The 13,923-nt window shown below is 45.8% G+C and overlaps 1 protein-coding gene across 1 annotated transcript in view; it reads left to right on the top strand.

Moving 5' to 3' along the window:
* Positions 1–3,348: 3,348 nt before the first annotated feature.
* AMOTL1 (angiomotin like 1) overlaps positions 3,349–13,923 on the top strand; it is a 118,762-nt gene continuing 108,187 nt past the window's right edge. Inside the window, exons 1-2 of the mRNA XM_065417455.1 lie at positions 3,349–3,442; positions 7,866–7,916. Coding sequence (XP_065273527.1) covers positions 3,349–3,442; positions 7,866–7,916 — 145 coding nt within the window. The remainder of the gene's footprint in view (positions 3,443–7,865; positions 7,917–13,923) is intronic.

Below are 13,923 nucleotides of genomic sequence, written 5' to 3'. Positions count from 1 at the left end.
GGATGTTCACCACCATGCCACAAATCTCAGAGTTCTAAACAGTCTGTCTGAAAATCACGTCCCATCTCAATCAGTCGGTTTCACTTGCATCATATCTGTGATGCTGTAAACCAGCTACTTCCTATTTACCCACAGAGTCTTCCACGATGTATGGAAGTGCTGGCAGCCTATGTGCAGGGCCATCCTTAGGCATATGCAGCATATGCGGCTGCATAGGGCACCCGAAAATGTGAGGCATCACCGGGACCATAGGCGCCGACTTCTGATCTTGCTGGGGGGTCCTCGACCCCCCCACACCTCCACTCCAGGCCCCGCCCCCACTCCACCCCTTCCCTCAAGCCGCCTTCTCCCCTTCCCTCCTGGAGCTTGAACACCGCGAATCAGCTGTTCGCGGCACTCCGGAAGCACTGGGAGGGAGGGGGAAGATTTGGTAAGCGCGGGGAGAAGGGGGGAGCTTGGCACCGGTGAGTGCTCTGCACCCACTAAATTTTCCCCATGAGTGCTCCAGCCCCAGTGCACTCACCCACAGAGTCCACGCCTATGACCGGAAGAGCAGGTAAGAACAGGTCGGCTCCTGCACACCCAGTGCGCACTGCAGTCTCCTTACTAGGCAGAAGGCAGGGGCCATATTCACACAGCCGAATGCACCGACATAGGGGCACCAGTTTAATAATACTGCGTAGGGCCCCATAAATTCTAAGGATGGCCCTGCCTATGTGTCAGGGGAGAAGGGTTCAGGAGGGGGAACCAGGTCTCCCCTGTTTCTGGGTCATGGAAGTAGTAGCTGCTTGGTGAGGGCTGAGGGAAAGAAGTCTTCCTCTGAGTGGTTGTAGGAGGAAATGGGCCCGCAGGCTTTCTGCCAGTGTTGGCACAACTTGCTCCAGGAAGGCGCTCAGAGAGAGAGAGCGCCAGGCAGCAGGACTCTTAGTGATTCAGTGCAACAGTTTTCAGGCTCCACAGGATGAGGATGCAACTTTCAGCACTGCTATTTAGCAACATTAGACCAGCTGGGCCTGATTCTCCCCTCTCTCTTTTACATTAGGGTAACTCTATTGGCTCTGAATTACCTTCGTGGAAGTGAGGGGAGAATCCGGTCCATCCCATTAGGTTCCTTCTGATCTAGTCTTAGAGGTATGTGCTGGGCTATGCTTTACCATGTAAATACCAAGGACACAGGTTATGCATTCATTTGGAAACTTGAACTATTGGTGTGGGGACGGACACACACACACACACACACACACACACACACACACACACACACACACACACACTTCCAGCTATTGATAGAAGCACATATGGTGCCCACAGCCATAGCATCTACATGTCTAAACTGCATTTGGAAGTAATGGCAAGGTCATACCTATTCAGCACAAACTCTCCATGTGGACACTCTTATTCGGCACTGAGTGCCTTTTTGCAGTTTAGCTTAGTCCACTTTCAAAGTGCAGAATAAAGGTGTCCATATAGAGAGCTATTCAACAATAGCTATTTTGGGCTATTTCTCCATGTAGACAAGCACTGACTTGAGCTTCCACTCAAAAACACACTATGCCCCAGATACCAGGATAAAAGGCCCCTAGTCTATGTGAAAAATATCTAATACCTAGTATCCAGTGGTTTTCCTCCTGAAGTCTGGCTATTGTTCTGCTAAGGTTATGTTAATCGGGTAATAATGGTGGCCCAGAATCTCCCCTGCATTAAGACTGCATGAATGCAAAGCAGGCGCAGCACAGCCAGCCCCAGCCTTAGCACTGAATCCAGTTCAAAACCATTCTCCTTGTCTGGACTTGCCTCAAACAAACTCATGGACGGTCTCCTTCTCCCCTCCCTTCTTCCTCAGCTCATCTAGCAGTGACTTCCTCTTTATCTCTCTGCCCAATCTTGTCAAAACAAGCGTGTCTTCCTCTATGGTTTCTGCTAACTAGAACAGTCATCCGATACCTCTGTCTGCCTCACTGACTCTTCATCTATTTTCAAATCTCATCTGGAATAAAGCTGTGTCATAACCCAACACTGCTAATTACCTGTGGATAGACTGGCAGCTGGCCATACAGGAAGGACTAGGAATGATTCCCATGCTCCTTTCCACATGGACAAGATGGGAGGAAAAAAGTATCTGCCTCCATGTGCTATTAATACCTCACACAATGCAAATCTCCAGGTAATCTGGAAATTGATCATTCAAACTCTAGTGGCCATTAAAATAACAATAATAGTAATATTATATTATTAATTAATACTAGACTAGATAGCAAATCATTAGGGTTCAGCTCTAAACCACACTATAATCCATAGCTAGAGACTGCTGAATAGCATCAGAGAATTTCTAATGTTCAAAGGACATGGTCAGGTGGGTCTACAGGGGCTGAACCCAGGTGCTCTGGATCTAAAAGCAGGAGCTGCTGCCTTGGCTAAAAGACTAGCTTCCGCAGCTTGAAAGCAGTAGCAGACTCAGAAACCTGTTATGTGGCTTAGCCCCTATAGGGGGCAAAGAATCAGACTGTGTTATGCACATGGCAGAACTTAAAGCAAGTAATTGTAAATGTTTTGGTATAATTTGGCTCAATGCTGATAAAGCACTCTCCCTGACATCAGCTCAAAAAGCCTATCTAGCAATCCTGCCAGTAGCTCCCTCTCATTTAAACCAGGGACCACAAGTTGAAGCACCCTGGCTAATTGCTACTGTTATGGCAGTCTCTAAGATACAGTTTATACAGCTACAGAACTGGTTGCCACCTTTTTTTACATTTTTTTTGTCTGAAAAATGCCTATTTGTCAGTACCCAAACTGTTCATGAAACAGCGTCAGGTTCGAGACACCTGACTTAAAAACATTTTGGTTAAAAAAGGTTTCAACTCTGTTGAACCAGGAAGTTTTGGTGTTTCAAGTTGTTCTGAAGTTTTAGTAAATTTACACTAAAAATGTTAAAAAAGGAAAAAAGTTAAAACTGAGACAAAACATTTCAATTGACCTGAACTGATTTTTTTTCTTTCTTTCAGTTAATCACAATTTTTGAGACTTCAACTTCATCCCGATGTGTGAAGGAATGGGAAAAAAATTTTAAATGTCAAAAATTTTCACAGGACAGGAAAACAAATTCCCACTAACCCTAGTTAAACCAACACCTAAATGTAATCTGGAAACTGTACACCTCTTGCACCCCCATGTGTGGTGTGGGCACAATTTGGCCAATAGGGATAGACCTAGAAATACTAGTTTCACTCTGCTTCAGTGGTTAGCTGTTTGCAGATTTTGAAGCCTGGCAATTGCAATAATTCACAATAGGTTTTGGTTATTCCTCAGAAAGAACTCTGGGAGGCGCTACCAGCAACTCTCTGACACTATATGGGAAGCATGGACCTTGGTGACAACTGGAAGCTGGATGAAATCAACTGGCTGGCTCACAGTGGTATTTTTCACTTTGCTAGTGACAGAGGAGGTACGGTAGCTGTGCAGCTTTTAATCCGCCTAACCATTTAGTGTGTGTCTCTCTCTCTGTGCCCCAGACCCAAAAACGTTCCCAACAACAGTTTTGTGGAAACCAAATTGTTTTGCTTCAGCAAAAATGTACCACCTAACTCTATTTATTTCCCATTAGTGCTGGTGATGGCCAATCTTGGCACCTGTTACAGGTGTTGGGAATTGTCCAAGGTATTGCATGGCCTCTATCCCTACAAATGCTTTCAAACTATTGGACCTTGTCCTTTGGCTTAGGCAGCAGGGGCTTATGCCACACAATGCACAGCCAACCTGTGGCACTCATTGCCGGGGAATGTTGTGAAGGTCAAAACTGTAACTGGGTTTAAAAAAGAATTAGATAAGTTCATGGAGGATAGCTCCATCAATGACTATTAACCAAGATGGTCAGGGATGCAACCCCATGCTCTGGATGTCCCTAGCCTCTGATTGCCAGATGCTGGGACTGGACAACAAGGATTGATCACTCGATAATTACCCTGTTCTGTTCATTCGCTTTGAAGCATCTGGCATTAGCCACTATCAGAAGACAGGATACAGGCTAGATGGACCATTGATCTTATCCAGTATGCCCGTTTTAGATCCATAGATCCTTGGTCCAGTCCCTGGAGACAATGACCACAACCACCAGAACATGTCCTGTTAACACTAGAGATTCTCTGATGCTATTCAGCCGTCTCTAGATACGGGGTATAGTGTGTGTTTGTACTGAAGTGAATAAGGCTGTACTAATAATAAGCTGATAAAATTGTCATTTCACTGCTTACCAAACTTGGATAGCACTTCACCTGCAGTGGCGCTAGGGCTTAAATTCAGCAGGAGCCCACTGGAGAAGAGCTTTGGAAAATATTTTCAAACCTGTGGGAGCTCCGCTGGAGGTGCCGGTGCCTCCCAGCCCCCCCCAGCCCCTGGGGGACTTAAGTCTGGAACCCTGAATGGGGGGAGGGGACTCCAGGAAATAATCTTTGAGAATTTAAACCCTGACTGGCGCCATCCGGATTCTGCACTCCACCTTTGATAGACAGCATGTGCTGCATCAGGGGCGGTGTCAGGGAAGATTCTCCTGATCGTGGTCCACCTGAATGCACCAAATTGTGGGTCTAATGTACTTAAATATTTGCCCCAAAAATGTAATTTCTTTTCCTCACAGTCCAATCCGGGAGTTGCAGGGGGAAAGAAGGCTGTTTCACAATAGTCTGTTTGTTTAAAAGGGTGTGAAGTAAGGCTGGATAAGGCAACAGATAATCTAAGGTTCCTGGAGTAATTACTTTGTCCATTTTGAATATCTAGAAGAAAAACATTTTATGTGGTCTTATCTCGATTCCCATTACTATTGATTTGTTGAACACTGTCCATGTGCTCAGGTCTGTGTTATTCTTTCATATTTATATTATTGTAGTTCCCAGAGTCCTGATCCTGTTTGTGCTTGGAGGCTGAACAAATAGTGGTAGACATGGTCACTGCCATCAATAATTTACATTCTAGGAAGACAGGCAAAATATAAGGGTAGAGAAGAAAGAGATGATTAGATACATTTATAAAATTTGCGTATGTGTGTGCGTGCATCTATCAATCTGTATTCCAATCTACTTTATAGTTTTGCAAATCAATATATTAGATCTGATGGGAAAAAATTCTAAACATTTTTCCAAAAAATTATTGCATTTTTGGAATTTTGAAAAACATTGAAATTTTTATGAAAATTTTTGAAAATAAAAAATTTCCCACCTGCTCTGAAACAAGCATTGTCTTAGCAAACCCTCAGACACCTCCTACCGTTGTCCCTCCACCTAACCATTAAATGTTAGCTGATTTCTTATAGGCACCACAGCATAGTCTTGCCTCAGCTAAGGTCAGGAAAGGAAGGATGGGCTTGTGGCTGAGATTGGCCTGGGACTCAGGAGATGTGGATTCATTTCTCAGCTCTGCCATAAACTTCCTGTGTGACTCTGGGCAAGTCACTTTGCTTCTTAGTTCTTCAGTTCCCCATCTGTTAAGTCGGGATGATTCACAGATAATAAGGCCAGAAGGTACCACTGTGATCCTCTGGTCTGACCTCCTGTAAAACACAGGCCATAGGACTTTCCTGTTTGAATTAGAGCAGTGGTCACCGACTGGTCGATTGTGATCAACTGGTTGATCCTAGAGGATCTCCCGGTCGATTGCGATCTCCGGTGGTGCAGCGGGGCTGCCGCTAAGGCAGTCTCCCTGCCTGCCCTGGGCCCACGCCGCTCCCGGAAGTGGCCAGCGCAGCCCCGGAGTCCTGGGGGCAGGGGAGTGGGGAGACAGGGGTCTCCCTCTGCGTGCTGCTCCTGCCTGCAAGCACTGCCCCCGCAGCTCCCATTGGCCAGGAACAGGGAGCTGTGGCCAATTGCAGGGGCAGTACCGGCAGAGAGGGGCAGCACGCAGAGCCACGTGGCCCCTGCCCCCCCAGGAGGCGTGTTGGCCCCTTCTGGGAGTGGCATGGGGCCAGGGCAAGCAGGGAGCCTGCCTTAGTGGCAGCCACGCTGGACTGCCAACCAGGAGCCACCGGAGGTAAGTGCTGCCCAGCGGGAGGCCGCACCCAACCCCCAGTCCTGAGCCCCCTCCCAGAGCCAGCAACCCATACCCCCTCCTGCATGCCAAACCCCCTCCTACACCCCAAGCCCCAGTCCTGAGTCAGCACCCCAAACCCTCTCTGGCACCCCAGCCCTGAGCCCCCTCCTGGAGCCAGCACCGCATACCCCCTCCTGCACCCCAACACTCTGCCCCAGCCCGGAGCGCACTCCTGCTCCAAAACCCCCTCCTGCACCCCTGCCCCAGGCTCAGCCCAGAGCCCCCTCCCACACTGCGAACTCCTCGGCCCCAGCCCAGAGCCCGCACTTCCCCCCCTCCCTCCCGAACCCCTACCCCAGCCCGGTGAAAGTGAGTGAGGGTGGGGGAGAGCAAGCAATGGGGGGAGGGGGTGGAGTGAGCAGAGCGAGGCTTTGGGGAATGGGGGGGGCTCAGGGAAGGGGCAGGGTAGATCCTGGGTTGCCCTTAAATTCAAAAAGTGATCTTGCGTATAAAAAGGTTGGAGACTACTGAATTAGAGCATATCTTTTAGAAAAACATCCAGTAATGATTTTAAAATTGCTAGTGATGGAGTTTCCACCACAACTTTTGTAAGTTGTTCCATTGGTTAATTAACCTCACTACTGTTAAATATTTGCACCTTATTTCCAATCTGAATTTGTCTGGCTTCAGCCTCCAGTCATTGGATCTACTTACAGGTTTGTCTGCTAGCCTGAAGAGCCCATTAACAAAGACAGTATAGTATAATAGTACTTCCTTACCTCACCGGGGTGCTGTGGGGATAAATTCACTGATGTGTGCGAAGTGTCAAGATCCTTTGGTGAGGGTGACTTGCTAGATTTCAAGTGCCCATGTCTTATCCTCAGTGTAGGATAGTCCCTAGTGATTTATTTTCTACTAGTGCCTTGTGAGAGTTTCTCCTGTGAGTGTTACAGGTGAAAATTCACAGAGTTAAAGGGCTCGCTTGGTCTGCTATTCAGGAGGAGGGAGAAAACTGGGCTGTAGCACTTCCCCTCCTCTCCATAGGTTGAAATGTACTCTGGCTACACAACATCCCTGTTTGATAGACAAGAGATTTTGGTATCAGGGAGATCAAATCCAGTGACTGAAGGGGAAAGAGTCTCTTTGGTTTGTTTATTATTTATTTGTCTCTGAGGATCTGGCCTTTTTCAGGGTTTTTTTTTCTTTTTAAATAATTGAAAAACAAACAAAAATCTCATAGAGGGTGGGAGAGTTAATGCCGAATACGTTTGCCTGCTGTGGTTGCCTAGCAACCAGTGGGCAGGCAGGCTGGATGGCAAAGAGGGGCCTGCAGTAGCGAAGGGAGGTGTTTGTGTCCATTCAGGTGGGCACAGGATCGGCGCGCTCACTTCTGGAGCCTCTGCTCTGATTAATGATGCTTCTGGCCAATTTTGGACACTAAAAGGAACAGGAGATGGGAGTGGTGGGGTTTCTGAAAAGTCTGGAGGACACAGCAGAAAATGAGGTTCTTGTTTTGCATGTGCAGCCTGGGTGTCCCACCAAGGATCAGGATGGTGCAGTGCAGCCCCTTAGGACTCTGCCAACGCAAAGTGTATGGGTGCTGGAGGGACGACGAGGTTTCATTTTGCAGCAAGAATATGCTTTGGTTTTGGGGCTGAATTGACCCAAAGTTTCTCTGACAATTGCTAATTTTCAAACAGACATGCTGAGAGAAAGCACCACCTGGCAGAACTAGGGGCAAGCTAAGCAACGGCCTCGCTGCAGTGTTCCTAGAAGCAGTTTTATTTCTCTAACAATATACACCTATGAATCAGGCTGCTCTTTCCAGGCATTTGTTCTTCTTCCTGCAGACAATGAGATTTCCGAAGGCGCACCAGCTCCATTCAGACTGGATCAGTTGGGTAAGTCCCATGCAGAGCATATATTCCTATGTCTTTTTCTCCTTTGCATCCTATACTGTAATTTGGATGAGAAGACTTAGTTAAAAAATAGGGAGGCTGCTGAGTGCAGTCTGCCGCATAAATGCATCCTTACCAGTGGCTCCTTTCTGTGTTGCTTTTGAATGCACAGACCAGAGAGGTGGACACTGCTGGATACTAGAAGATGTATTTAGTACCTTACCCAAGCAAATGTGATTCAGAATTTTATTTTGTGCCAAGAGCTTGCATCTTTCTGTTGCAGAAAGTGTAAATGCTCCAGCTTTTTGGAAGTGCAGTTAAAGTTTAACCCATGCCTGGCACCAGCACTTCTGTGACCCCCTGCTCTGATGGTTAGTGCTATGATGAGCTCCAAAAACTTTGTCCTCCAGCATGCTATGTTCCTAGTGGGTAGAGCAGAGGGCTGGGAATCAGGACTAGAAATGTGTGAAGTCTGAGGAGTGAAGAGTCCAGCTCCCAGACTGAAATCAATAGTTCACTTCATATGGGTTGGTTTTCGACAAACTCAGGGGAACATACAGTCAGCCCCTTGCTTGGGCTCAGTATCCCACCCACTTTACGTTCAAGTGGGGAGCTGGGTGCTGATGGCCTGCTCTATCCCTGTTCAGTCTTATAGCTAGAAGTTTGCGCTGCAGGGGGCACTAGGTAGCTTCTTGGGGGCCACCCAGTGTAGGTGACTGGCTCAAATGGGCATAAAGGCATTTCTGGGGACTGGGTGACTATCTACCCAAATAATGCAACAGGGAGCAGCAAACAGACTGCTGCTGTTGAGTCTACTGAGCTGAGGCTGAAAGACATCCCCTAATTCTTTGCTTGGGGTTCTCCAGCACTTGCTTTCTAGGAGAGATGATCCATAATCTCTAGCAGGTTCATTAGGACAGCCCTAGGCAATAAATATCATGAGTCTTCTCTTAGCACCAGCTCAGCAGGGCCGTGGCAGAAGTAGTCTGTTTCGTAGCCCTAGCTAGAAGTGCTGAATTGAGGCAGGAGAGAGGATGAGATGGACTACATGTTGCTCATCAGAAAATCCTCAACAGGTGGCCCATACTATCAGATATTGAAGCTGAAGATATTGACCACCTGTTCCCCTGAGGAATGGGGAGAGGGCATGGAGCTACAAGAATGTGTGTGTGATCGCACGTGTGTGTAGTGGTGGTGGTGTGTGTCATGCTGTCAAGACCACCTGACAAAATGAAAAATGAGGCAAGAGGTTCGCAGGTAGTTTAGAAGTGGGAAAGGTTGGAGGTGTAATGTGCAGTAAACAAGCAAAGTGCAGTTATTCCGAGAGATCTCTAAACATGTTCTGGTTCTACGGGCCAGTGGCTTCTCAGAAAAGCTGGTGGCGTCACAGCCAGCCTGGAGTTCCCAGCCTGCTCCATTGTCACACTGACAGTCCTGCCTTACTGCCATTGAGCAAGATGGCTGTTCAGCTGCAGGTTGTTAGCATGGGAGAAGCGGAAGCTGAGGCACTCACAGCAAAAGCGGCTTATCCTGAGGAAGAGGTACGCTCTTTCCCCAGATAACCCGTTGGTGCCAGTGGACCTAGAACAATGGCTTTCCCTTTGCACTTATGCTTCCTACCAAAGTCATCCTAAATTAAGGTGGTTTTGGGTACGAGCCTTGTGCTGTTGGTCAGCATTCTACACTGTGAGGGCTCTGGGACCAAGTGACATGATTCACGTTACTAAATAATAGAGAGCAGACCTCTCTAAAACCAAACACTTTAATGATGTTCTCATAGAGGGAGATGGGCAGGATCTAATCTGAGGTGCACTGATATTTCAGGACCACATTTGTTTGGGGTACGTCTTTCAACATTCTGTTTAGCTAGACATGCAGAAAGACTCTTCTCTTGTGGTTCCCCCCAATCTTCCCCACTGCCTCACTGAGAGTCATGCACTTTTAAACTTGACCATTGGAGCAGAGCATCATGTCTCACAGAGGGCAACATCCTGTGTCCATAAGAACGTATGATTTCCCTCATTAAGTTCTGGTATCCCACCTTGAGGAATGGTCATCATATGAATATCGGTGGGAAGTGAATCTTTCTTCCCCACCACTCACAGTGCACCAACTGTTTGTGCAATGTAGTTAGGGGGAAATGTCTTCCCTGACTCCTTCATTGATCATTTTATGCTCTGAAGCCTGAGATTTGAGTATTGCTGCAAACATACACTCCTTTTTCTGAAATACTGGATTTCTGGTACGGAGATTGGATTTTATGGAGATGCAACGTCTTTTGGAGACAACATACAGGAACTGATAGATCACCAGCACCCTAAAGTAAAACACAGGGTTGTCCATTGGTAGAACTAAAATGAAAAACAAGGTGGGTGAGGTAATATCTTTTATTGAACCGATTTCAGGAGACCTGAAGAAGAGCTCTGTATAAGCTCAAAAGCTTGTCTCTCTCACCAACAGAAGTTGGTCCTATAAAAGCTGTTACCGCACCCACCTTTTCTCTTGAATATCCTGGCACCAACACAGCTACAACAACACTGCATAGAAGAAAAATGGTCATTTTATCATGTACACATCTCTACTGTGAACCTCTGGTGCCCAGAGTTTGGACTTCTTCATGCAATGCCTAAATGGAAACTATATTATCATTAGATAGTTCTAAAAAGGGTTGATAAGCTGTAGCAGTTATTCTAATTGATAACAGTAATGTAATTCCTTGGATTATAGGGAAACTCTTGTGAGCTCTGTCTGCTTGGTGTCAGGATTGAGATTATTCAAAAATAATCCATACTAGATGGGTGTCTAGTCTAGTGTTGAATATCTCTAGTGATGCAATATCAACAGCCTTCCTTTGGCTGCTTGTTCCATTGCCTAACTGATCTTATACGTCTAAAATCTGCAAATTACTTAAAACGTACTTGCCCTGCTGCAGATTCCAACTATTCCCTTCTGTGCTTTTCTTATTGATCCCTCACATCTTTACAGTCTCTCTTTACAGATGGGTCCACTCAGCTGAGCATGCCCGTTTCTCGCAACCTTTCCACATAGATCTCACTTTCTAAACCTTTTGTCATTGTTCTTGCCCTTCCCTTGACCACATCCTCACTAGTGATGGCTGAACCTCAAAAGTTCTAAGGTCTGGTTTGATTAAATGAAACCGCAGAGAGTTTGGATGATCAACTAGCAAGATCTTTTGGTTCTGCAAAACTAGGCTAACTGTGTCTTTGCCACAAGCTCTAAGCAAGGGATAGAACATTATTGTGCTGCCCTGGGAATAGACCAGGAACTTTATTGTGACCTAGGACTCTCTGGTTCCATTTCTGCTCCGAGAAGGAAATAATCTGTGCCAGCCCTCTACCCAGTGCAAATCACTTCCCCTGGTGTGCTGGTACAACTGGCAAGTTGAGAGTGCTCCCACCCAGTCCCTGCTTCCCATCTGACCACTTGTGTGGGAAGGAGAGTAGCAGCTGTGTGGGAACATTCAACATACTATAGGCCAGAAATTATTCTTAAACGTAGTTTCGGTTGCACCCTACATTTCCATTGTTCCTTCCAAACCTAGAGTAAGACAAAATCTCACATCTAAATTAGATAAAACCAGAACAGAATATGAGACAACTGTGCAAAAATGGAAGAACAAGGAAAGATTAGAGCTTAGAAGAAGGAAAAGACTTTTTAGCAAGACGTGTGTGAGAGAGAGAGAGAGATCCTCATGGTCAGGTAGTGGGAGACAGTACAGAAGTGCTCCAAGCACTTTCATGAGATTCGTGTCCTTCCTGCTTCCTATATAGCTTGAAATATCATGAGAACAGTCTTTATTATGGTATTTTGGTTCTTTTGGCTTCCAGCATGAAACATAATAGAGGGGGAAGAAAGTTTAACCAATTTTTCCCCCCACACCTCATAAAAGGTTTGGTTTGGATGACCAGTTCGTCATCCCTAGCAGTCATCAATGAGTCTGATTCTGCATGACAAAGGGCATCTCTTGAGACGAGCTTTGCACGTTCAATTTTCACAAGAGCATAGGAACTGAGGGTGATGAGAAGCCTCAGGAAGTGTTCATCATCTGACACAATTGTGCCCTTATGTAGCTACTAGATGAGGTGTCCCGTTCTCATTCCCAAGTTAAAACGATTGTGATAAGCAAGTACTGAAAGCATCATTTTGTCAGGGGTCCATAATGATTAGCCAAAAATGAACTCTTCTCTCTTCTTCTCATTCATTCTGTCTCCTCTCCCAAAATTCAGGATTTCTGCACTTCTGATTTCGCCTGTGACTATTGTGTTCCTTTTGTTCTGTAAATGATGAAAACAGAACATTTCACACTTGCTCTGCAGCCTAGCAGAAGAATGTTGTATTGTCTCCTTGGTGAGCTGTGAGGTGGAATTTTTGGTCTTGGAGAAAGGAAGGGCAAGGGAGAGGTTGTTTCTTAAGCAGGGGCATCAATTGATGCTTCCACAGCCACATCCTGCTTCTGAGTCACACCCAACTGGAAGTGTCACTAGAAATTGGTCTGTTTGCTGCTTTAGGATAAGATAGTTGAATATCAGGGCAAAGAGAGGCCAGATGAGGAAAAATGCGTGGGAAGAAAGAGCTCTCTCCCTACATGAAGGGATCAGAGAAATCTGTGATAGAGTAATGGAAATTTGATGAAAGTGGAAAAATAAAATGGGGGAGGGAGGGGGGTTGAGATGGGAAACCAACTCTCCCTGAATCCAGATCTGAATGCTTTTGTAAAAGACCTAATACATCTGTGGAAATTCTTAGAGGCTGTGCACCAGATTTCCTGATAGCTGAACACATGTGTGATTATCTAACTGTACTAGGGGAGGCATGCTACAACTACTGTGATTGCAGGAAATACAGTTTCTGTGGTACATTGTTCCTGTGCAACCATTACATCTAGGAATCCAATCCCATTTGATTTAAAAAAAAAACAAAAAACCCTAGCCTGTTTGTTCCCATTGCTTAGTAGCCACCAGCTGCTTTTTTTTTCTTGTTGTTTTGACCTCATCTCTGCTGGAATGAATCCAGGAAGCTAGTGCTCCATTTAACGGAGTCCTCTGCCAGAAACGAAACAGGTCAAATTATTAGAGGAAAGAAAAATGAAAGCTCTTTGGCAAAATTGGAAAAACAGATGTGCAGAGATGACTTTGCTCTCTGTAGTTGCAAAGCCGCCTATTAAATGCACAGTGGAGGAGAGCTGATAAATATGTACAGCCGTCACCATAGTGAAAATCTTGCAGTGGCTATTAATTTAGTGCAATAATATATTTCTTTTAATGCTCACCAAGTTTTTGAGTTTACTGGCCATCTGGTAGCTAGATTGTTTAAACACCTTTTGCAGATGCAATTATGGAACTACTGCTTGAAGAGCACAAGTGGATGTGCCTCCGTTCATAATTTAAAACATTCCAGAGAAGCCGATGACTGTTAAAATAATACCTGCTGAAACAAGCCGTGTATCTGGGATAAATGAAGTTAGTGACTAATCAGAACAGATAGCATTCTTTCCATCTGGCGGGGCAGGAGACATGGTAAGGAGGCTTTTTTTTTTAATGGATCTTTGTTACGTACTCTAATGAAACTTCTTCTTTATAGACGGTATTCTAATTCCACGTTTTGGTTCATGCTGTTGTCCAAGCATCTTACCATGACTATTTTGGTTGTTCCTATCTTAGGCTGGCTGTACATACAGTATAGCGGAGGGTAATGCTAGCGGGGCTGTAAGTCGTGGGCTGCCTGGCCTAACATCAGAAGTGGCAGTCACAATCAAGAAATAAAATGGGGGGCAGGCATCTGGGGTTGCCAAAGTGTCAGCTGGAATGGGATAAGTGTTTGTTTGTTTGCATTTGTAGTCGATATGGTTACATACATGGGTGTTTTCAAATTTAACGAGCATCAATACCAGACTGAACTTACTGTTCAGAACGGCGGAGTCCAGGGGAGTTCAGTGATCTTGCCTGCAGCCTGGGTGTAATAAACATCACAGACCTATATAGTAAAAGGG

This window comes from Emys orbicularis, chromosome 1 (assembly GCF_028017835.1).
Source record: "Emys orbicularis isolate rEmyOrb1 chromosome 1, rEmyOrb1.hap1, whole genome shotgun sequence".
NCBI classification, from domain to species: domain Eukaryota; kingdom Metazoa; phylum Chordata; order Testudines; family Emydidae; genus Emys; species Emys orbicularis.
The sequence above is the reverse complement of the archived record's forward strand: the minus strand, read 5'-3'. Positions and strand labels throughout refer to the sequence as shown.